We start from the raw sequence: 24,540 nt of genomic DNA, 5'->3' as shown, positions 1-24,540 counted from the left end.
CGAGCACCTAGAGTTCGGGCGCTCAGACCACCATTTTCTCCCAACTTCTTTTTCTACAAAACAAGGTTAGTCCAGACAAATAATATTTAAAGAATAACAAGTTTTGACAGCCTTCGGACTGTTCGATCCTGAATTTAAGCTTTGTTGAAAGTCTAGGTCAGACCGAAGTCTACTGTTTCCTCTTCGAGGAACGCGCCCTCATCTACTCATCTCAGGAGAAATTATCTTTTGCTAGAATGACCCTCCAGACCGTTTGGACTTTTGCTTAACGTTTGAGACTTCAAAACTTCATGTTGAACGTCCGATTCATGACCCGTCCGGTCTTCCACTTAGTGTCAGCGACTCCTAGGATTTTCACTTATAGGCCTCGACTCTATGATTTCGCTCAACTTCTCGACCCGCCAAGAGTTTGTCCAGTTCATCAAACCAAGACTTTGTTGTCTAACCGCAACCTAGGATTTTCTACCTGTCTAACCTCAACTAAGACTTTTTATTTGCCTAAGATCACTTAAGACCTTTTTTGTAAACTTAGTCACACTTGTTAGATCATAAAATTACTTAACTTTGAACCTCTTTACTATAATCAAAATTTAGATTCAATCATCTAATGTTCTCTATACCAACACATGTATCGTAAAATAAATGACTAGAAAATAATAGGATTTTTTTTCCAGAGGAATAATGCTAGAACCATTTATAATAAATCTAGTTAGCGTTATTAACTAGTTCTGGTAGGATGGATCCGATCCTAACAATATAACCATTTATACTACTAGTTAAAATGTCTAAATCAGTGTTTTATTATTATCTTTCAATTATTGAAGCCTTGGTCCCATTGAAAAAGACTATTGTGATTGTTATTAATAATTATTTTTGGATTTTTTTCCCCTATTTGTCAAAAGTGTCGATTTGGATGACTTCGAGAATGGATAATTCCACCGAATTTCTACCTATTTCGCTGCAGACAAAAATTAGTCGGTCAATTTGTTTTTTTTTTCCAATTTGGCATCGAATTTTTAGAAAAATATGTTCCTATTAAAAAAATGGCATTTATCATTGAAATTTTTGAGCATATGATAATTGTCTAAATTAATTTTAAACTAATTCGAAAATAAAATTAAGTTTATTAAGTTGTTTTATCAATTTCACAATTTTAACCATTAATTCTATATAGATTAAATTAAACTAATTGATTGAACCAGTAGAATTTGAAATTTTGATTTTGTTAATTCAAAATTTTATTTAAAAAAAATTCAATTTTAAGATCTAAAAATTGATTAAACTAATTAAAATATGAGTCAATTGTATTGTACTCAGTCGATTTGTTTAATTTTAATAATAAAGTTTGGTCAATTTGATTTAACCAAAAAAAACTGGATGAGTTCAATTTTGACTTGTTCAATTTGGTATTTTGAATTGACTGCTATGCGCCATTACTTTGGCATAAGTCACAGCTGCCATAATCCACTCAAATTCCCTAAATTTCCAGAGCATTATAATTAATGTTCGTCTTATATCACTCGCAAACTGCAATCTTCCCCACACGACAACCCTTTTACAATCAAGTGATTATCATACAAAATCATTACTACTCGACTAAACACACCCATATCTTCAAGCCTTAACAATCACTGGAGGAGCTTGAGGGTCGTGAAACTCAAGCTAGTTGAGCGAAACAAGCTGTCGGGTTCAGGGGAATTGCTGCCGGTTATACGTATCCTCGTGCACGAATACTGGGTTCATTTGAGGTTGGGGGTGACCCATTGCGACGCCTTGACTTTGTTGTGGATTCCATGGCTGTATGCTCTTTGGCAATGAAGCAGAAACATAATAGACGATGCCGAGTGAAACACTTGCAAGGGATAGGACGGCCCCTCCGATGAATACCCCTGCCTTGACGACATAGCAGTACTCACCGAAGTACATTCTTTCTTGTCCCCACTGGTTGTTTAAGGCTGCACCGCTCAACAACAAGACGAAGGCAATTATGAAAGTAATCCTGCAGGGATTAAGAAAGAAACTGTCGATAAGTTCCCAGCATTAAATGAACCAAAAGGGTGCAAACTGAAAAATTTTAAGTTTGTCGAACTCTAAGAGGTGGGGAAAATTGTATCAAAACAGAGAATGGCATGCCATTACACTGTTTTTTTTATAAATTTATTGTGTTATTAGTGTGTCATCGAAATCTAATATGATAAAAGTTATAGTCAGTATGCTATGTGTCAAGGCAGGAATCTTCTAGATGATTCCACATGTAAAATCCGATCAGTCACAATTTAGGAGCCAACCAAGCTATACCATGTGGCAAAAGGGCGTTTCCAGCAATCGTCCTCAAAGGCATATAAAAGGGGTGGTTGTAGGATGGTGCATAAGTCGTGCTCTGGTTTTACTCAATAAATGAACCAGCGGGAAGGTCGTCTACCTCTAGGATTAGTGGGCTGAAGCTTGGACACCTGAATTACAAAATATATATATAAGGGGTGTTCTCTTGTCACTAAAATGGTAAGTTTTTAGAGTCTCAATAGTATTTCTTGAGAACTTTCTACAGCCTCATTTAGAGCCAAGCTCAAGCTCATTGCAGTGCACCACCCACACTCGCCCAAGCCAACTTCGTCGAGACCAGATTGTCTTGCTCAGGCAAGCAATATCCTTCTAGAGTCTGCATTCCACCTTAACCGAGTTGCTCCCCAGCTCATGCAAACTCAATAAGAACCAAACTATTTTGAGCTGAACTAAATCGCTTGACAACTGAGACTATCCCAGTGGAGAGCAGACTATTTATAGCCTATGTTTGACTACCGTAGACGAGGTGAACTGAACCCCAAAATACCTTCAGTGTGACCCAAACTTACCTCAAGCAAACCGAAAGAAGCTCCATCAATTCAGCACTAATTGTACTCGTCTAACTATGAGTTCTGAATTGAGTTTTGAGTTATATGAATATACCGTAATACAATGCATTTGGCTTGAAAGTGTTTTATCAGAATTAAGGGGAAAAAAAAAAAAGCTCAACAAAGTCGACTGTTGTAAAGAGCTAACAGAGTTATCAAATGCAAGACACACCAAACATGTAGCTTGTCAGATGCCGATGTCTAACTCTAAAATAGTAAGAAGTTCCAATATCTAAAGAGATAAAGAACTAACGAAAAGTGGCACAACTTGTTTAAGCCATAAAATGCACCTAATGCTGATAAAAATTTACCAAGAAGCGATGAATGAGATCAATCCAATTGTCCAGTTGGTATCGGATGGATTTGGATAGTTCTTGCAACATATGCACCCGGCTACGGTGTTTATAATGGCTTGAGCAATCATAAGCGCAACCGCTGCTAACAAACCCAGAGCTAGAGCTGGGCTCTTTGGGTAGGAGCATTGGCCTAGAGAAGTCATCTGCACATCAGAAACCTGCAGGGTAGAGGAAAAACATTATGCTCGAACAAGGATCTCATGGCCTGGTCAAGGTTTTCGTGACGAAGTAAAAGCTTGCCTCGATGCATAAAAGGTAAATTGAAATGGGCAATGCTTGATCATGCCTATAGGATGACTGTAGGCAAACCACGATTTATCGTGTAACTAAAAGAATGTACCATGAATGGAAAGCTCGATAAAAAGAACAAATAATCCACATTATCAATGAGGTTTTCTTAATCAAATCGAATTAGCTTGCAAGCATGAAACATCTGATCATGTTGCAACACCAACCTGAGAGTTTTTACAAAATTCGAATCCGCTTGCAACTATCCTTCTTTAAAGAAAAAACAAAACCTGAGAACAGATTCGAAACTAATATGATCGAGGGGTGGGGAGAAGAAGATACTAGGGTTTCATCATCAGACGGAACAAGTACTGGAGGATGCCTTCTAATCAGCAGGATCCACAACGTAGACCAAGAAATTTCACCATGACAGAAGTAAAAATGCTAAGCATATGTCTCCAAACCCTAATCACAAGATCCAGTTTTAAAGTACACATTAATGGTGCGATCGAGGTTGAACAATGAGAAGTAAGCTGAAAGAAGAACCATCTAGTCACCACACCCAAACTGAACCCTATCAACACCAACGCAATAAACGGGGGCGAAAGACCGTCACGGGATCCGGCTCCAAGCTACAGTCTTTTTCAAATGACTGGCACCGGATCGACCTCAGCAAACTAGGAAAGTCGAAGAAAATCCATCGAACCATGAAATGTCGATCGAAGAACAGCATCCCACGAACAAAACATTAAGGAGAGGGGCGATTGAGGCGGCGAACCTTGATCCGGGTGGCTTCGGCGGCGAAGCCGAGCGCGGAAGAGAGAATCCCCAGGAAGCCCACGAAGGCGCAGATCAGCACCACTTTCTTCTCCATGTCTTCCTCTCGCGGTAGCGATGCTGAAGCTAGCGCTGCTTGCTTTGTCGAGCGACACAGTGAGTGGAGTGGCGAGTAGGGATTGACCGCTTTGTCCTCATTGTGAACGACCATAAATTATTCATTTGGAACGAGAATGATAATGTGCGCTAAATAATCGAACATTTACGAGCATTTTATCTCTTTTAAATTCGATCCAAATACTTAACGTTCTAATAATTAAGGAGATTTAAGAATCCAAATGAATTTTCTATTTTACTCTTTCAATTTACATAAAATACATTTAAGAGTCACACGGTGCATCCCTGTTGAAGCATGCAGATAATCTTATAGTTGTAAGGAAATTTTTGAAAATGTTCAATGTGTGGGGTGAATTGTAATGTTCCCTGTCTGGGTACGAGATGACGTCGATAACTACGATACCGGCTTCATCGGGTCTATCTGTTCGCGGCCAAATGGAGCAACGCACGCCACTGGCTGCTCGTGAGATTATCCGCCATGGCCAATGGATTCTGCTCCTCCCGTGTCGCTTTCTTCTCTCTCATGCAATCAATAGTTGTTGCCGCTTCTCTGCTTCTCCGCTCTGGTTTCACCGCCTTTTCAACTACCATCTGCGGCGGCACAACTGCCCCGCCCGCCTTGGTGCGTCACGCCCATCCGGAATCTGCTTTAAAGGCGTCCGATTCAGCAATCGAGAGTTTGTCGATTCGCCATTTTCTTTGCTGGTAAATGCGTGGATCCGACGAAAGGATGTGTTTGTGTGGTTGATTCGTCCATATTGATAGCGTTGCTGTTTCTGATTCGGATTGCATCGCTTTTCCAGCAACAAGCTTCGTCCGCACGGCTGTTTCGCTTTGGTGCGGCATGCCCTTCGCATGTCCAAGGTTACCCCTTTTTTTAGATTTGATGTTGGTCAGGTCAGCTGGTTGATAGATTTCACCATTTCTTTTCTGGTAATCCAACCTAATTACGAGTATCGAGGCTAGGGTTTAACTTTATCAAGCTCTGTCGTACCTTTTTTTTTTAAAAAAAAATTGTTTACTTCATTTTTATAATGCCGTTGTCATTTTTTCTAAACAAAGATTGAGAAATGTCATTTGATTTCTTTAGGTGGATTGCTATGATACAACAGCTTACTTACATGATTTTGGATGCATGAAATTGTGAGCCAGCGCAACATTTACAGCGTACATTTTAGGTTGGTCGATGTCTGCAATAGCTGTTACTGGACTAAGCACAGGGAAGAGGTTTCTGATATCTTCATTCTGCCCGACTGAGTTTGCTGGAAAGTTTTATCCAATTGCAGACTACAGTTCCCTGCCATTTACCGCTTCCTGCACAAGGTGCACCATAGTAGCACAGGATTCATCGCACTTTGAGCGTAATGTACCACCAAACAGAAACCAACATGTTATCAAGGCACTTAAAAAACGTGCCAGTACTTTGGCACCTTCAACTAGTAATTCATGGTATGAAAGGCCTGATTTTGAATCATCTCTGGAGGTCGTCATATTGCTACAGAAGTCTAAGTTGGAGAAGCAGTGGGAACTGGAACTGGCTACTGTTTCTGCTCCTGAGAAAAGCCAGCAGATGCCTTTGATTGTTCGTTCAGGGATATCCGCTCGTGAGAGGAGAACATTTTCCAGGAGAAAATATATTGGGTATAATGCTTCCGAGGTTCCTGCAAGAAGAGTTAAACAACCTCATCTGAGTGTTAGTTCTGAGTTACTTAAATCTAACAGGAGTGGTTATGTGAGGGGTACAATTAGCGAGACCTTCCTGACACATGCAGAGGTGGTTAGTTTGTCGACAAAAATAGAAGCTGGTATTCAGATGGAAGAGCACAGGTTAAAGTAAGTAACTTCTCTTGTGCAACTTGGAGTCGTTCACCTGTAGGACAAGTATGAACAATCTGTCTCATATCTTTTATTGTTTGGATACTGAAAACTGGTATAGCAATTTGTAGCTAGAAGCATTGTTTTTCTCAATTTAATACAAGAATAATTTTGTTTATCTAGCTCAACTGTGAATGTGCTCTTGTCAATTACACATCAGATTAATCATACTTCTCCATAACATTTTATTTTATAGGGGAACCTTATTGCTTAAGATAGTTACTTCTGTTTTTCATTCTTTTCTTAAAAAAGCATTCTGCAAGGCATGAACAAATTGCCATTGTTTGGAGGCTTCTAAGCTTGAGAATTAAAAAGATTGTTCCTCCATCATTATAGAAGTGATTCTGTTTAAGAGGTTCAGCAAATGAAGAGCGTATTTGTCATTGTAGGCACCAAAAGAGTTGATTCTTTGAATTTTTTTTTCTTCCATTTATACTTGAGAATTTCCCACAAATAGGTAGGTATTTCTCATATATTCTGCTATCTTACTGTTAGAGACCTCTTTTTATAAAGTTGCAAGGACAGAAATATAAAGCAAGCATGCATCAAAGTGGTTGCGTAGCTTTTGTATCCCTTGTTGCAATTACATTATGACTGTATTATTTGTGGTTTCAGATTGAAGGAAAAATTGAGATCTGAACCATCCGACAAACAGCTGGCTTCTTCATTGAGGATGTCATGTGCTGAATTGCACAGAAAAATGATTGAGTGTTCTTTGGCAACTGAAAAGCTTGCAATGAGCAATCTTCGACTAGTAATGTCTGTTGCACAAAAGTATGATAACCTGGGTGTTGATATGGCCGACCTTATTCAGGTAAATTTTGTTTCTTTTGTTTTTCCTCTCAGCTTCACATATTTGCACTGACTTGTTACATTATATATCATAATTTTTGGCATGGATTTCACATCATCACTAGCATATCAAAACACTTATTTGTTCTGCAGGGTGGCTTGATTGGACTACTTCGTGGAATACAAAAGTTCGATTCTTCCAAGGGCTTCAGAATTTCTACTTATGTATATTGGTGGATACGGCAGGTAGATTATCTGGTTTGTCTGTGTTACTTTAACATAGCTTGCACAACACATGTATGAGCAATCATAGAACCAACACTGAAAAGCTACTAGTCAAGCTATTGATTTTTTTCCCTTTCTCCATTAAAATTTAATCTAACAAAGGAATACAATTTATTGTATAAATATATGATACTTGCGGCTGAACTAGTCCTTGAATTGTTCATGGCTTCGTTATGATATTGGGAGGCAACTGTGCAAGACCATTACATTGTTTTATTAGTAGTCACCTCATGACAATCTTCAATGTACGAGTGTTGTGGCCTCTATATTAGCATAGTTGTATACACTTATGTTCAATTTTTTGTTTATTCTTGAACTTGATTTTGAAACATCAGCTTTAACATGGGTATTCCTCATTTCCAGGGTGTCTCACGAGCATTGATTAAGAACTCTAGGACATTAAGACTACCTGCTCATTTGCATGAAAGACTAATTTCCATTAGGCAGGCCAAGGTTAAACTGGAGGACCAAGGAATTACACCATCAATTATGGTAAGTTGACTTTTATCATTATTTGGATGGTTTTTTGGTTATCCTGGAATGCTTACTTTAGCTGCAACACTTTGTTTTGGGGCATATTTGCAGCTAATTACAAATGATAACCTTTTTTATTGTTTCAGTTGTTGCATGATCATTGTTGGTGTTTCTTTTCATTGTGATCTTAAATCTGATTTCAAAACTTTGGAACCCAAGCTGGTAGGATTTATCTTTGGATCATCCCCGACACACTCTTGGTATCTACAATAAGCAGAGACGAGAATGCTAGGCACATGATATCCTCATTGATATCTTAAGATGTGATTACTTTTTACTTCACATAACCCCATTTTTAGAAACCAAACTCTTATTTGGTGAAAGTTGAACAGATTTTACATCACAAAAATTATATTTTGAAAACTTGAACTAGTTTTATGCCATTTTACAACACTTGATGGTGATTGGTGATATGAAATAATAAGATACATTTATGACCTGTTATTATGAATTGCTATTTGTAGCTATAAGCACTTTCTACTCATTTAATCATATTTTCCTTGTGTTAAGACCTGCCACTTTTAAATGTTCCTCATTTATCATATCATCTACCACCATTTGTGGCTGGCTGCGTCGATATGCAAAGCTATATCAGTATTCAGATTAAATATTTTAATTATCGCTGTTCAGGAATTTAAGATGAGCAATTTAGCATTACCACATTCATTATGCTAAATGGAACACAATGACTTACATTAGAATTAATATTTTAATCTCAGAAACTTGCAGAGTCCCTGAATATGTCACAGAAAAAAGTGAGAAATGCCACACAGGTACTTCATGAGTTCAGCTTCCTTTTTGTGCATTTCACTTGCTAGATCATCAAGTAGTAGTTTGTTCTTCACAGAAAGTGTTCATTGGTGCAGGCTGAGATTAAAGTACTTTCTCTAGATAGGGAAGCCTTCCCATACTCGAATGGCCTTCCTGGTGAGACCCTCCACGATGTAAGTTTTACGTCTCATGTTCTGTTTGTTAAGATGTCTATTGGCTTTCAGCCATTCTCTTCCATCTTGTAACACTTCTATTTGCATCAGTATATTGCAGATAGTAAAGTCGAAAATACTCCCTGGCATGTTTTTGAGGAATGGTCACTCAAGGTACTGTTACATAAACCAATGTGCATTGACACGGACACATTATTTACATTCATTATGAGAAACCTAGCATTGTTCTCAAGATTGGACTGGCATTCAGTTCAATGTGAATTAGTCGTGGATCTGCCCCGTTCAAAATCTAGTACAATTTAAGCCGATTGACCCAATTTTTATTTATTTATTTATCTTAATGGAAGTGGAACACAATGAACTTGTAGCAGTGGAACAGTTACCGAACCAGTTTGACAGTTTGGCTTTAGAAACACCAAATTTGCAACTTTCGGCCATTTTCTGTTGCCTGAAAACTGTATAACTGGACCGACTTATCCTGACTAGGAATTTTATGCTTTCTACCTTTACTCTCTTTCGATTGAACTACTACATTAGCCATTGTCTCAATGCCTCGGTTAGTCGAATGACCAATCTGCATATTTAAACACCAGAGTTCAAAAAACACTAAATTGGTAACACAAGGATTTTCCTTTCTCTTTCTAGGTTTTTACTTGGATAGGGAATTGGCTTGACGAGTCTTTTGATAACTCACTGAATCCTTTTGATTCATGTTTGGTTTTTACTTGTTTCCATTATGATATCCACTTGCAAATCTTTTCAGGATGAAGTCACCCAGCTTTTGTACACCATACTCAGCAAGAGGGACAGAAATATCATCAAACTATATCATGGTATCGATAACAACTGCCATACATGGGAGGATATTGGCAAACAGTAAGTATACTTGGACAAATTACCTTGATCTAAACTAAAAAAAGTTATTCTGAAACATTATTTTAAGTTCAAACGAAATATTTAGCAACCAAAACCAGTAAAATTAGTTTGTGTTTGAAGAACCTTCCAGTTCCATAACATTGATTTGTACATTGAAACTCCCAACTATGAAAATGGATTGGAGTTAAATTTTATTGTTACAAGGTTGATTACTGGTGAGTATATCTGTTAATCAGGTTAGGTTTGTCGAGAGAACGAGTAAGGAAGTTAGGGCTTGAAGCCATGGAGAAACTGAAGCATGCAGCAAGGAGTAGAAGATTGGGGTCATTGTTCATCAAACAATGAGGCCACGGAATCGTTTCAACACTTCACACTAGCTTTCGTTGTGTGTGAAAGAAAGGGAGGAATTTTATTCTTCAGCAGAGATTACTCATAAAAGGTACATCCTTGAATGAAAAGATTTAATAAAGTGGATCGAGAAATACTCAATGGTTGAAGAATTTCGTTTGTTTGAGTTGGATATTAATTATGATTCACATTTTTTTTATTGTGAAAAATATATATTTTTTCTGGTTGAGTTGAGTTGAGAACACTTGAATCAATAGGTTTCCTTCACTCCCTTGAATATGTTGATGCATTTTGTATCTAAGCGGATGCACTCGGAATTGAGACAAAGAAACAAAAGAAATAGCTAGGTTTCTATCCTCGATGACTTGCATGTCTCGCCTCATTCTCCATGACTAAACATTTCTCTCCAAGTAAACCTAGTAGATGCCCTTGTGCTTGATTGTTCTTCGGAAAAGAGTACCTTTATAAGCTTTTAAATTTGTCCATATCTTGATACATAGATTGGCAGAGAGGAAGTCAAGATATTGGAGGAAACTGAACCATGTAAAACTGTGAAGTATGATCTGTTCAATTTCCTCCAATTATCACTTTCAAAGCTCCAAGATACTTGATCAAATTCTTAAGCTCGATTGCCTTGCATTGCCACTTTGAATGAGGCCATAAAAGAAAACGATTAGTGAATATTGTTCTGCTCATGAATTTAAAAAGCTCATAATAACAGCTAATATATGAAGAACTTTCTTATCTAGAACTTCTAAAAGTTGATGCTATTAGAAGATTTGGGCAACAAAGTTGCATGATTTTCCTCTAACCGGTTAAAACTTGAGTGAACATTGCATTTGATTCACCACAAACATCATGCAGTAAAAACCCAGTGAAAATTGAAAAGTGTATAATAAAATTGGGTGTGCATATATAAAGATTTTTAAAGTTATACTATGTAATTTTATCAGAACTTTTGATGTTTTGCAAATCTCAAAAATTGATATGTAAAATTATTATTTAAAATTATCATATTATTTCTTAGTCGATAAATTGGCCTAGCAGGGGTGAGAATGATTTGATTTATCAAATTAAAATTTTAATTGAATGGAAACCGATTTATATATATATATATATATATATATATATATATATATATATTTTGCCTTGTTAAAACTAATCTAGAGAAAGATTGATCCAATTATTCAATCATTAGCCTAAAAGCTTAAAACATGAAGCATAAAGCATGCTATTCAATCATTAGTCTTATCAATCATTAGAAATATATCTAACCGAGGAGGACTGTCTTACACGTGAAAGAATAAAACATGAATGTCTTTTTTAACATATTTTTTTAGCTATACAAGATCAGGTTGAATCCAGTGAAGTTTCATCAACATATCCTTACCTATTATAATAATTAGACACAAACATCTTTAATGAAGACAAATTGTGGTGGCTTAGTGGCCGTCATGTGCTGCACTCATCTCCATCTACATAGGCACATTTAAATAAATAGATAAATAAAAGAGACAGCACATAGAAAAGCACGAATCTCTCTATGTGCAGTCTTACCCTGTATTACATGAAGTTATTTCCACAACTAGATTTCATGACGGCAAATTTTACCAAAGCTCTTCTTTGTGAGAAATCTTATAATAGAAACAGTAAGTTATATTTTTTTAGTTTAAGTCACCAACAACAATAGAGTGATAGCATCCCAAGAAAACCTGGTTTGGGAGTTAATTATCGTGAGTTCTTAATTAAGAGAAAGGACCACAGCAGGAGATTATATTACCTTGTCCATTCTTAATGATAGAATGGAGTAGAAAATTAATGAAGCACTTATAGTTAAGGAATCGGATAAGCTTAATTAGTTTAATTCATGCAATGGAATGTATTTGAAACAACTGCTATTATATTTTCTGTGTCATAAAGAATAAGTAATAGTTTTATAATGATAAGTAATCCTATATAAAATATTTTATCCCTATCTAATTTCAAAAAAAAAAAAAAATCTTTGAAGGATAAGAATTTGTAATCTAAATTCATTTTACAATCAGACAAAAATATTTTATTTTATTTTTACTATGTAAGTATTCCTACGAACTGAATGCATAAACAGTAGATGCATTATATATCATCTTCATAACTTAGTTTCAGCGTACTAACCTCAACTTGCTGACTGTGTGAGTTCAGGTTGAGCTCCTGATGAAAGAATAGTCTGATGATGCATGAAGAAAAGATCATACAGAGTGAACAAAATATGTAGTAGAAGAAAAAAAATTGAAATTTGCAGTAAAATTTACAGTACAAGGAAACAAGTCGTTGGACAAAATACAACATCGCCTAGTTGAATATTATCAAACTTTATATTATTCACCCTAAACAGGAACCTATCGAAAACTACTAATTAAAGCACCTGGAGAAATAAATGAAACATAACACATGGACATAAAAAGGCGAGTTTCATGCAACATTTCAGCTGGAGTAGCGGTCCTCAAAGATGTGAGCCGGCTTTATCACCGTCAGTATCAACGAGAGGAGGGGTGCTATGGCCAACACCAGGGCTGTGACCGGGACTAGTGGATGGATTTTGCAACAAATATCGACCATGGCTCCCCTTGAGGAACTCCATACAGCATGGATCCTTTAAAATGGTCGAACTGTAAGCGGTGGACATGGGTGCATGAGCTTCTAAGGTTCTTGCTTGAGCCAAATGGCAGGCTTGAATGAGGAGAATGGCAATGACAATTTTTGCTACTGCAGAAGCTTGACTGGGAGAAAGAGCCATGGAACAGGGTTAGATTTGCAACAAAACTAAGAAGCAACACTTGGATCGTGGATTGCTATGAAGCTATGGCTGAGAGTTCTCTTCTTTATATAGTGAACTGGAACACTTTAGTAAGGCATGCATGGCCCGGTTGCAAGAGTTTCAGAACCCACCGTCCCAAAAGAGGCCTTCTCCTAGCCATTCATACCAGAGAAAAAGCAACACAAATTTGGACATAGGACACTGCTATCTTTAGTAGTCCTAAGTAACATAGTTAGATCATGTGAAGTGAAGTCAGTACAAGAAAGTAAACTAATTAGAGAATATTGTCATTGATTAGACAGCACTAAGATAACAAAACCAAAAGCTGTGTAGTTTTATTCACGGAAGCCAATTTGATTGGAGAACGACCAATTTTCCTAAGTTTGAGAATGGATCCCCTGAGATGAGTATTGGCGAAGCATCTGCTTTATTATCTCATAAAGAGTGCCGAGCTCAAAGAAGAAAATCTGGAAATTGAGATTTCCAGATGAAGTAGGTGCTTCAGTAGTGAAACTGATGCTCCATTTACTAAGGAACCCTTTCAGTGGGTGGAAAAAAGTTAGCAGAGTAAACAGGAAAAAGATCTTCAGTGACGGAGACCAGAAAGAAAGGAATTGCAGCTTCATCATCTTATGAATTAGAGTCCGACAAATTGAAGCCATGTTCCTCCATTTTTTAGACAAAGGTAAGTTTACTTTACCTGCAGCAAGTGGATCAACAAATCAAGACAACTATACTAAGTAGCCAGAAGGTAATTCTTCTCCGAATCTGCAAGTTCATGGGATTCAAAAGTATTTTTTTTTAGTCTGGCAAAAGAGTTCCTGGAACACTAGTGGAACCTACATTCGACCACATCCGTACTCTGAACAGTACCAAAAAAAAATGATAACTGATCACCTTAGACTGTCGATGTCAGGGTCGCATGCACAATCTTACATTAATGAAAGCAAAGAATCATGCAATAGGGTCCAAGGTTGAAGTGTTGGGTTTCAAAATGCTGTTACTGATAGGACTTCATGACAGCGTAAATGGGCATTCAAAATGCTCAGTCCTGAACATTTAGAATCAGAAAGATATGAGAAAAAGTGGAGGTAATGTTAGGCTTCCAACCCAAAGAACAACATATTACAATGTAAATTCAACCTTCCAACCTAATAGTCCTCATCTAACTCCCACTGTAGGTTGGTCACCTACATTAACAGTGGGCTGTCATTACAGAACTCCAGTGTGCTCCCATGGGGGAGTCTGTGATTCAATCTCAGCGTGGTTCGCACTTCAATCACCATATATGTTCTTCAAAGATGCAAATTTTAAGAATTGAGTGACTGAACAAGTAGTTATACCAAGTCATTCCTTGATGTGCAAATGAGGAAGTTGTTTTAAATCATTGGAAAACAAAAAAAAAAAAAACATTAACCTACGATTGACCAGTAACTCTAAGATTCCAAACTTGATAAACAATAGGACTACAATCTAAACATGAAGGACCAACAATTGAAAAAACAATCTGGAAGTTCATTGTTAAGTACTATAAAGGCATGAACGAAGACCAACTTTGAGCAACTTGACAAAAACTATGAAGATAAGATTTCTACTTTATCACACAATTCAATTCCATTACATATAGAAGAACAAATGCAATAGTTACCTTAACAAGTAAGCTCTTTTCCACAATTGGGTGGAATGGGGTTGGCTGAAATTCTTTGTGTCCGCTTTCCTCCTCGAGATCCAGAACCAAACAGCTTTTGGTTAGCCAACCATTACCATCGACTGTATTCTTAAATCAGAAATGTAAATGGTCCTATTCTGGTCAGTAAACAAAGATAATCATTTACATTCATTAAAATCCTAACCATCAGTTTTATGTGGGATCAGTAAAGGCTATACTAGTGATTTGTTTTACACTTATTTCAATTTGCAGGAACACACCAGGTATGCCCTCAACCTTCATTGATTTGGTGGATGAGTTTGAACACGTGAACATCGAGTTGCAAATATCAACCACAAAGCTGCCATTATTGCTCTGTACACTGATGCCATGGTTTATCTGTTTCCCTCCACCATTATCCTGCAGTCCATGACTCTAGCCAGAAAAAGGTTAGCAGGAAAGAAAGAGAGGATGGTTTTTCATGTATTCTCCAGTTGAAGAGGAGGGAAGAAAAGCTTATATGTTAATTTGGCATATAACCATTAATCAGACCAGTATGTGAGACAACTAATAGCTTCTTTTATATCCTAAACCATGTCAACTTAACAGGTGAACGATGACACAAAGTCCCTTTGTTGTTTTAGTTGCAGGCTGTTAAAAGCTCAGAAGTTTTTGAAGACTATATGAAGATAAGAATTTTGAGATACTTACAGTAAAATGACTACAAGGAACTTTTATATAATTCACTCCAGCTTCATCAACAAATTTTCCAGTAACACTTCTTATTTTATAATTTCTTTATTATCACCTAGAATTTAGTTCTTTTACAGAGAATTCAGTACATTTTTTTTTTTACTTAATAAATTCAAAAAGAAGCAACTGCTTGTGAATTTTCAAGTAACTAAATGGGAGAATATTTGCTACTGATGTCCTGAGTGTTACAATGAACATAAAGAAATCATTTCATAGTATAACTATAAAACTCAGTAGAATTTGTTTAAATTTTCACTAGTTTAAGAAAATCATAAGCTATATCTTCAGATACAAATATGTTCCAAGACAATATTCCCTTATTTAATCTCTAAGATAATTTATGTGTGGTCTTTAAAATCCACTAACTAGAAAATTATTTCCTTTATTCTTCCTCCATCTTTGAGAAAATAAATCTCACATTCCTGTGATAGTGTATCAGAGGGTCCCACACCTGTGATATGTCACCCTGTGTGTTTCTGTTCTACCCACAATTTACCACACAAAAGATGCAGCAGTACTAAAGCATTCCAGCACGAAAATTTATAAATATACATGTTCAGGGACCGATAGAAGTGCGTAGATTCTTTAGACCCCCCTTCCAGGTAGATGGAATTTTTGAAGGAACAAACTGCTGGAATGCCATATTCTTGGTAACTAAATCCAAAATAGTAACTCTGTATTGCTGAAAAAACCAGTTCATTCAGACATGCTCTTGGAAAATTAAGTTCAACATACACAAGAAGGTATCAGTGTGATGAACAAAAGAAGTATGAAGCAATATTAACCATATAAATATAAAATGAGCAGCCTCGTGCGCGAAACTCCGGCCAATACGGGTCTCAGAGAAGGGTCTATTGTACGCTGGCCTTATCTTACTTTGCAAGAAACTATTTCCAAGACTCGAGCCCATGACCTCTCTAGATCCGTCGGGTCACGGACAGTAATTTTACCATTGCACCAAGGCTCCTCTTCTAATAACCATATAAATATGATAATTAAAATTTTCTAGTGAAGGTTCAGAAGAATAGCACTTATTAACATTTCTACTAAATGCGCTTAACGACAAATACATAGTTGAGAGTCATGTCTGTGAGTGATAAAGTACTCACGAATCACTAGAGAAAAGTTGTCCTTACACCAAAAGATAGTGGGATACATTTCAAATTGCTGTCTCAGTCATGTTTACTTCATTTGGTAGAATGAAGCTTGGACAGAAGATAAAGGCAGCCAGAAGATAGAAGAATAGATGCTGCAAAGCATAACAAATCTGTTGGAGAAGATATGGTCACCTTCTTGCTCTTTTCAAACATTCCAACCAATAGAACCATCACTATCACATGACCTAACTTGGTCTTTAATTCGTTGATAGACTGAATTTCCAACCATCTTGGACGCTCCTAAACAAGTTAAAGGGTGGAGTGGTTGAGAAACTAGTGATACTAAAATAACAATCCATCATTACTAAAGTAATGAGACAAACCATTAGTTTAAATAACCCAAGAAGGTTTGATCCATGGGATGACATCTTTGCTATGTCAAGATTACTGATGAAGATCTCGTACAAACCCATCCCGAAGACAAGCATCACAGTCCCAACAAGATAGACATCTGAAAAATCAAAATAACTGACGTTAGTGATAGATTTAGACATTTAGTTATCATCAAGGACTTTTTTTAAAGGATCATGTCAGCGTGAACATCTCTATCTGCTTCAACCACCAAAAAATATACCAATTTAAGACCCAACTTTTGAATCATAATATAAGATGGTCTAAAGAACACAGGCACACAACATGATTGGTATTGTAATGTGGAATTGCATATCCTCCTAGCATTGTGAAAGAGATAAAGAGGCTATTCAATTGTAGAAAATAAGGACACACTTCTATGGATGATTTACACTGTTATAATTTACTAGTAGACAGTGTGGAAAAATAAGCTCCTATTTCAAAATATATACAATGCAATTGTCAATACATATTGGTTTACCAATGGCTTCAACCAACATCAGAACCACTTTCGCTCCACTGTCAAAATATTCTCTGTAAGAATCTATCACACATGTGCAACCCTGCAGAAGCACTTGGTAGTGTTAAGAATGGTGACTGTTTAAGCACGGATGAAATTAATCCTTGGCATGGAAAATAACTAAGTAGTCATACTGTAAACTTTGATGCTTATAGATACAGTTGAAGACTGGGGAAAACAATTTCAGTTACATCAATTTTGATGCTTATAGATAGGTGGACTTTGACAAAATGCAATAGTCATATAATGCCAAAAGTTCATAGTTTTTACTTTTTGGTACCTGAGTATCAAAGAAAAGAGCTAAAAACTATGACGAATCTGACAGAAAGGGAGCTCAGTTTCAATTTAAGTTTTTACCCATACCATAAAGCAGTAGACCACTACATTTTTACTGTTACTACATACTACTCAGATCATTTTGAAAACTAAATAATATGCAAGAGTTTTTCTTTTCATAATTTCAGTACTCTTAACACCAAAATAACAGGTAAGCTACTTCAGCTAAAATTATATTCTTAGTCACAATGAAAGCAGCTCAACTCATCAATTTTTGAATATATTAGAGCAATTCTTAGGACGTGTTTTTTTTTTCTATTTCAAATAAAAGTGGGAAATAGAAGCAGTAGGAGTTTTGGAGGTTGCGGTGCTAAGTGCTTTAAATCTTCCAATCCTATTTCGAAAATACATATAGAAGGGAGATTGGGGAAAATCATGAAATCATATTAATGGAATTGAATGCAGTATCAAAGAATTTTCTTAGAGGGAAAAGAAAGGCACCCTCCAATCACACGTTACAAGAAACAAGATGTATAGTGTTGACAATCTGGGGTTGGTTAAATGAATTTCATCCCACTAAGGACTATAAACTATTTTACACTAATTGTCAAGGTCTAGTGGAACTCTCAGTCTATGATCTGGGTTAGGTTCAAGCATAAAATATCTTCACATTGCAAGATTAAAGACTATGGTTTGCTATTTTGACTTTGGAATCATAGTAGTTTTATGCTCTTACAATCCACTTTTTCTCCTCATAGCTTCATCCATGGAAGATGTATTTTGCTCCAATTGAAAATTTCAGCATAGGAGGGAATATGCTATAATCAACAAGCAGGGTTACTTTTTTAGCTTGGTCAATCAAACAATCAATAACTTAGATTCTATTTATTCATTTTAAGTGAAAGTTTATATGTGTATGATAAATAAGTGCATTCCATATCTGAGTTGCATGGCATGTCCTTGTACTGCATAAGCTATCATGCTACATAATAGAATATACAGCCATGGACCATGGGCCTCAGACCCGTTCTGCACCATAATAGCCTGCATCTTCTCTATAATTAAAAGAATTGATGATGAGAAATGATTCGGAGTATGAAAAACTATCACGGATGCAATGAAGGTCAATCAGATGCTGAGCTGGGTTAAAGTCACGGGGGTCAATGGGACCATCTCTATCCGATTGAGCCGACCCGCCAGTTTTCCCAGTGAAAACCGACCTGCCAATCTTCCTTGCCTCGCCAAACCGACCCACCAATCTTCCTCGCTGAGCCAAGCCGATCCACCAATCTTCCCAACTGAGACGAGCCAACCCGTCAGTCTTCTCGGCCGAGCCAACCCGCCAGCCTTCGAGCCAACCCACCAGTCTTCCTAACCAAGCCAACCCACCAGTCTTCTAAGCTGAGCCGAGCCGACCCACCGGTATTTCAAGCTGAGCCGAACCGACCCACCAGTCTGCAGTTGGTCCTATACTGACAGGGGTTCAGCTCCCCGATCGAATATCCAGCTCATCTCCGACCAGCTCTGTCGCTCGGATGCTCCAGCTCACCTCCACTCTGACCCGACACCTCTCCCAGGCCCAAATATCCAAAACAGCACGTGGGCCCCCCGTAAATTGTCAAAATAGATGAGTTGTCAGAACACATGGATTTCCAAACACGTGGAGTCATTTGTGTGAAAGTTTATATGTGTGTGATAAATAAGTGCATTCCATATCTGAGTTGCATGGCATGTCCTTGTACTGCATAAGCTATCATGCTACATGATAGAATATACAGCCATGGACCATGGGCCTCAGACCCGTTCTGCACCATAATAGCCTGCATCTTCTCTATAATTAAAAGAATTGATGATGAGAAATGATTCGGAGTATGAAAAACTATCACGGATGCAATGAAGGTCAATCAGATGCTGAGCTGGGTTAAAGTCACGGGGGTCAATGGGACCATCTCTATCCGATTGAGCCGACCCGCCAGTTTCCTAGTGAAAACCGACCTGCCAATCTTCCTTGCCTCGCCAAGCCGACCCACCAATCTTCCTCGCTGAGCCAAGCCGATCCACCAATCTTCCCAGCTGAGACGAGCCAACCCGTCAGTCTTCTCGGCCGAGAGCCAACCCACCAGTCTTCCTAACCAAGCCAACCCACCAGTCTTCTAAGCCAATCCGAGCCGACCCACCGGTATTTCAAGCTGAGCCGAGCCGACCCACCAGTATGTAGTTGGTCCTATACTGACAGGGGTTCAACTCCCCGATCGAATATCCAGCTCATGTCCGACCAGCTCTGTCGCTCGGATGCTCCAACTCACCTCCACTCTGACCCGACACCTCTCCCAGGCCCAAATATCCATAACAGCACGTGGGCCCCCCGTAAATTGTCAAAATAGATGAGTTGTCAGAACACATGGATTTCCAAACACATGGAGTCATATGTGTGATATAACGTGATCCCCACATGATCTCCACAATGCAAGATATGGGTGATATGACCCTTGATACAACGATGGGACACCCTCCTTACCAAGACATGACATCTTGTCAAAAGTGCATCATCTCCTCTAACAGCCATAGATGTAACACATCAACCCTTCGTGCTATAAAAAGTCTCGCCTCCGTAAGCCAAGGTATGTTGGATACTCATTACTATATACACTCAATTTCATTATTCTAATGTACTATTTATCTTCTCCATTTTTAACATCGTCGGAGATTGACTTGAGCGTCGAAGTGAAAGGTCGTGGCACCCCCAGTCATTTCTCTAACGTTCTGTTTCCCTCTTCTTATCTTCTAGCAACCTTATAGGCATGGTTGACCAGGGACTTTCGGAGATTCTCGGCTCCCTATTCCTGACTTTTTGGAGGTCTGGCAATTCAGCCTACCTAGAAGACAGCTCACCTTCTTCGCTCTCTGAGTCATGGCAACCTAGTCCACATTCCAACAACAACTCACTAGTAGTCCGTCATTCATCGCTTCCAGACGGGATCAAATTTGGCGTCATCTGTGGAACACATACACATGATCTGAAATATAAAGATGGATGACACCAAAAATCCACTGCCGTCACCATGGAAGATTTCGACAAACACAACACCGCCATAGTGTAAGAGTAAGAAATCAGAATTTTTAGGCATCATTCTCGTTCGACCGTTGTGTTAGAAGCCAACGGGTCATTGTCCCAACAAGATCCTTCCTCTTCATATCCTCGACAACTCTGATTGCACAAGCATCCCATTGGCAAGACTTAATCGGGAGCTCCATCATAATTGGGAGCTCCATCACAAGCATCGGATAGGCAAATGGTAACATCAAGTTTGTCGATCGATAGCTCCAATGGAGTCAAAATTGGCAGCATCAAATGACAAAATCCGTTCGGTTGCAAAGGGATAGTCAAACGAGCCAATCAAATTCTAATTAGCCAAATCCGAGCAGCTTCCCATTCCAATCGGCTTCCAATGGAAATGTCCAACCGGCGCGGTCTCATCTCACTCTCCCAATTGGCCAAATCCAAGAGAATTTCATTTACACAAAGGCCAAGGTAAGGGCACCGCCTTAATAGCCGGTCAGTCAGTGGCTTCAGTTGGCAACTTAATTGGGGTCAACAAAGCCGATCGGCAGATTAATCGGCACAATATCAATCAACTCGGCAATTCTAAAGTGACAAATGTCGATCGGCAAAATCCAAGGTGACATGCTGATCAAACTCGACTTCACTCGGCAATAGGGAGATTCCAATCCAATCAGCTTCAATGGGTAATTCCAATCAAAGTGAAAGTAGCCAATCACATTTAGCTAAATCTAAGAGGGACAAATTCCAATCAAATTCAAGTTAGCCCATCAAATTCCAAGTGGAAAGTTTCCAAAAGGCAAACCGGCAATTAAAATCAAAATCAAATGAGCAAAATCTGGTCAACAAACTCCAAGCTTCAATTGAAGAATCCAAGCAGCTTCAATCTGATTGGCAATGGCAAAATTAGCATCTGATCAGCAAAATGCAACAGGAACAATCTGATCAGCAGCCCCCTTTTGGCTTCATTGGGCTTCACTCGGCAAACAGGAACAATCCTTGACCATTTCACTTAAGAAATTCTCATTGGCCAAATAAAGCCCGATCGGCTACTACAATCTAATCAATAGTTCGACTTCCAATCGGCAGCTCCGATCAATCATCTGATCGGCCATCCAATCGGAAGCTCTAGCCGACAGCTCAACTGTGCCAAGCAGCTCATCCATCCTGCTTGTCAGTTTGAGATTATCCGCTTAAGCCATCTCGACAAATAAGTCTGAATTTGAATTTTAGAAATTAAATTCAGACTATGTCCCTATCCTTACAACAGGAAAAAAGGTTCTCGCGTCTCTCGACCGAATTATAAGCGTAGTTCCCACGTGCCCCAAAGACCTTCTAGTTGGCAAAACATCCAGACTCTTGCATCTCTCCACTGAGTTATAGGCGTGGTCCTTACGCGCTCAACGACCTTTCGATCAACAAAACATCCAGACTCTTGTGTCTCTCCACTGAGTTATAAGCGTGGTCCTTACGCGCTCAACGACCTTTCGGTCAGCAAAACATCCAGACTCTCGCGTCTCTCCACCGAGTTATAAGCATCGTCCCCACACGCCCAACAACCTTCCGGTCGGTAAAACATCCAGACTCTCGCGTTCCTCGATTGAATTATAAGCGTGGTCTCCACGTGCCCAACGACCTTCTAGTCAGCAAAACATCCAGACTCTTGCATCTCTCAACCGAGTTATTAGCGTGGTCCCCACGCGCCCAACACTCCGTTGCTCGCTTGGCACTCACTCCGCACACAAACAATCGCTCGCTCAACACCCGCTTAGGCGATAGGTTTAGTCCAGTCAATCGACTCGCACCTCCTTCGACTAGACTTGAAGGGGAGGCTTGTGATACGATGTGTATGAAAAACTGCCACGGATGCAATGAAGGTCAATCAGATGCTGAGCTAGGTTAAATTCAAGAGGGGTCAATGGGACCATCTCTATCCCATTGATTCGACTCGCTAGTTTTCAGTGAAAGTCGACCCACCAAAGTCGACCCTCCCGTCTTTCTCGCCGAGCCAACCTGCCAGTCTTCCTGACCGAGCCAAGCCAACCCACCAGTTTGCGGTTGATCCTATACTGACCCAGGGGCTCAGGTCCCCGATCGAATATCAAGCTCATGCCCGACCGACTCTGTCGCTCAAACACTTCGGCTCAGCTCCACTCCGACCCAACGCCTCTCCTAGCCCAAATATCCAGAAGAGCACATGGGCCCCCTGTAGCTTGGCAGAATACATGAGTTCTCAGACCACATGGTTGTACAAACACATGGAGTAGTATGTGAGACATAACATGATCCTCGTAGGATCTCCATAGTGCAAGATATGGGTGATATAACCCTTGATACAGCGATGGGACACCCTCGTTACCAAGGCATGACATCTTGTCAAAAGTGCATCATCTCCTATGACATCCATGGATGTGACACATCACCCCTTCGTACTATAAAAAATCCCGCCTCCACGGGTCAAGATATGCTGGATACTCATTACTACATACACTCATATTTCATTATTCTTCTGTACTGTTTATCTTCTCCATTTTTGACATCGCCAGGGACTGACTTGAGCGTCGGAGTGGATGGTCGGGCACCCTGATTGTTCCTAACGCTTTGTTTCGCTCTACTTGTCTTCTAGCACCTTGCATGCATGGTTGACCCGGGACTTGCGGAGATTCTCGGCTCCCCGGCTTTTTCTTAGAGGTCTAGTGATTCAACCTACCTAAAAGACGGCTCACCTTCTTCTCTCTCCGGGTCACGGTGACTTGGTCAACACCAGTAACACCTCACCGGTCCGCTTCATGGGATCAAGAAAAAATAGCACATCTTCAAGCAAACCAAAACACCATCACTATTCAAAGAAGCAATCTAACAGTCCGATCATACCTTGAGAAAACAAATTATGGAACCCATCAGAGAACCAGCCACTGCGAGGAACGCAAAAAATCGGCACTTGTAGATTACCTGAAAAAAGAAACAACGATGTGTCAAATGACGAGCAAATTTCAATTTTTTTTTCAATGTTAACGTAAGTGAGAAAGGTCCTTCGCCTTTTCGATCTTCTCTTCCACGTCATCTATTCCTCCCAACAAAGCCAGCGGTGGCGTCCTGCAAAGGCCAGGTCGGGCATCGGGAGCGGGAGCAATGGCGGAACATGAGACCGAAGTGACCTCGGCACCGGAGCTCGCCTTCACGGGAGCGAAGGAGACGAATCGCACGACCCCGCGCCCGAAACTTGGCCCGGTGAGGGTGAGGGTTCCGGACTGTCCCAACCGGGGAAGAACGAAGGGGAGGGACTCCATCGATGGAGGAGGGCGGTCGCAAGGCCAGAAGCGAAACTCGATCTGCGCACTCGTAGGGAGAGCGGTGGCTTAATAGCTCCGGAGTTACATTTTGGATGGGAGACGACGGAGACGACGACGACGCAGTCGCTGCCGCGGCGACGGACGCCCGCCACATGTTCGGTTTCTGCTCTCGCCAGCAAAACCTGGCGCACGGGAACCGAACACCTCGCTGCGAGTCCAAATCAACCATTTAAACCGGCCGCCCCGTTATATACGTACACGAGATGGAAAACCGTTACAATCATGGTACTAGCCGAGCTACGCCGTCCACGAACATAACGGGTCGAGCTATCTTTTTTTTCGAAATGTTCCTTAGTATTTTGTATATTTTCAGCTTGTCACAAATAATATAACAGAGATATTAAATACTAGAAATAATAGAAATTCCTTTGAAAATAACGATTTTTTTTTCGATTTTTTGTCGACCAAAAAATTCACTTTAGTTTATAAATTTTATTAATTAATATCTCTCTTCATTGGACACTAAACTTAGCTATCACCACTCAATTAAGATTTAAATCAACAAAGAATATTCCTCGAAAAAAACAATTCTTCGCACGAAGCCATTGACCAAATATGTTACTTGGGCTTGCCCGGCCCATGATTTTTAACAGGGCCAGCG

General features: G+C 39.2%; 3 protein-coding genes across 6 annotated transcripts; 1 reads left to right on the top strand and 2 right to left on the bottom strand.

Moving 5' to 3' along the window:
• Positions 1-1,473: 1,473 nt before the first annotated feature.
• Positions 1,474-4,473, bottom strand: LOC122042728 (protein MODIFYING WALL LIGNIN-2-like). The gene is made up of 3 exons (XM_042603021.1): positions 4,254-4,473; positions 3,203-3,405; positions 1,474-1,999 (listed from the first exon to the last, which is right to left on the bottom strand). The coding sequence occupies exons 1-3, from the start codon at positions 4,461-4,463 to the stop codon at positions 1,690-1,692; spliced, it is 723 nt and encodes a 240-aa protein (XP_042458955.1). The 5' UTR covers positions 4,464-4,473; the 3' UTR covers positions 1,474-1,689.
• Positions 4,474-4,799: 326 nt separating this feature from the next.
• LOC122042726 (RNA polymerase sigma factor sigA-like) lies at positions 4,800-14,945 on the top strand. Of its 3 annotated transcripts, none has more exons than XR_006129340.1 (11): positions 4,800-5,233; positions 5,460-6,202; positions 6,860-7,058; positions 7,190-7,282; positions 7,685-7,813; positions 8,575-8,628; positions 8,722-8,799; positions 8,890-8,952; positions 9,563-9,675; positions 9,912-10,114; positions 14,742-14,945. XR_006129340.1 is itself a non-coding variant. In XM_042603018.1 (11 exons), exons 3-11 carry the CDS (start codon positions 5,556-5,558, stop codon positions 10,018-10,020), a joined length of 1,485 nt encoding a protein of 494 aa, XP_042458952.1. In that variant the 5' UTR covers positions 4,800-5,074; positions 5,173-5,233; positions 5,460-5,555; the 3' UTR covers positions 10,021-10,294. The 3 variants fall into 3 exon arrangements, 2 of the variants coding, with proteins under 2 accessions (XP_042458952.1, XP_042458951.1); XM_042603018.1 differs by lacking the exon at positions 14,742-14,945 and having other exon boundaries at positions 4,800-5,074; positions 5,173-5,233; positions 9,912-10,294; XM_042603017.1 differs by lacking the exon at positions 14,742-14,945 and having other exon boundaries at positions 9,912-10,294.
• A 1,263-nt stretch (positions 14,946-16,208) lies between these two features.
• Positions 16,209-24,094, bottom strand: LOC122042727 (UPF0114 protein in repA1-repA2 intergenic region-like). Of its 2 annotated transcripts, none has more exons than XM_042603019.1 (5): positions 23,625-24,094; positions 23,461-23,538; positions 17,199-17,292; positions 16,702-16,829; positions 16,209-16,618 (listed from the first exon to the last, which is right to left on the bottom strand). In XM_042603019.1, the coding sequence occupies exons 1-5, from the start codon at positions 23,874-23,876 to the stop codon at positions 16,409-16,411; spliced, it is 762 nt and encodes a 253-aa protein (XP_042458953.1). In that variant the 5' UTR covers positions 23,877-24,094; the 3' UTR covers positions 16,209-16,408. The 2 variants fall into 2 exon arrangements, with proteins under 2 accessions (XP_042458953.1, XP_042458954.1); XM_042603020.1 differs by having other exon boundaries at positions 17,211-17,292; positions 23,625-24,090.
• Positions 24,095-24,540: the final 446 nt, after the last annotated feature.

This window comes from Zingiber officinale, chromosome 2A (genome assembly GCF_018446385.1).
Source record: "Zingiber officinale cultivar Zhangliang chromosome 2A, Zo_v1.1, whole genome shotgun sequence".
NCBI lineage: Eukaryota > Viridiplantae > Streptophyta > Magnoliopsida > Zingiberales > Zingiberaceae > Zingiber > Zingiber officinale.
The sequence above is the reverse complement of the archived record's forward strand: the minus strand, read 5'-3'. Positions and strand labels throughout refer to the sequence as shown.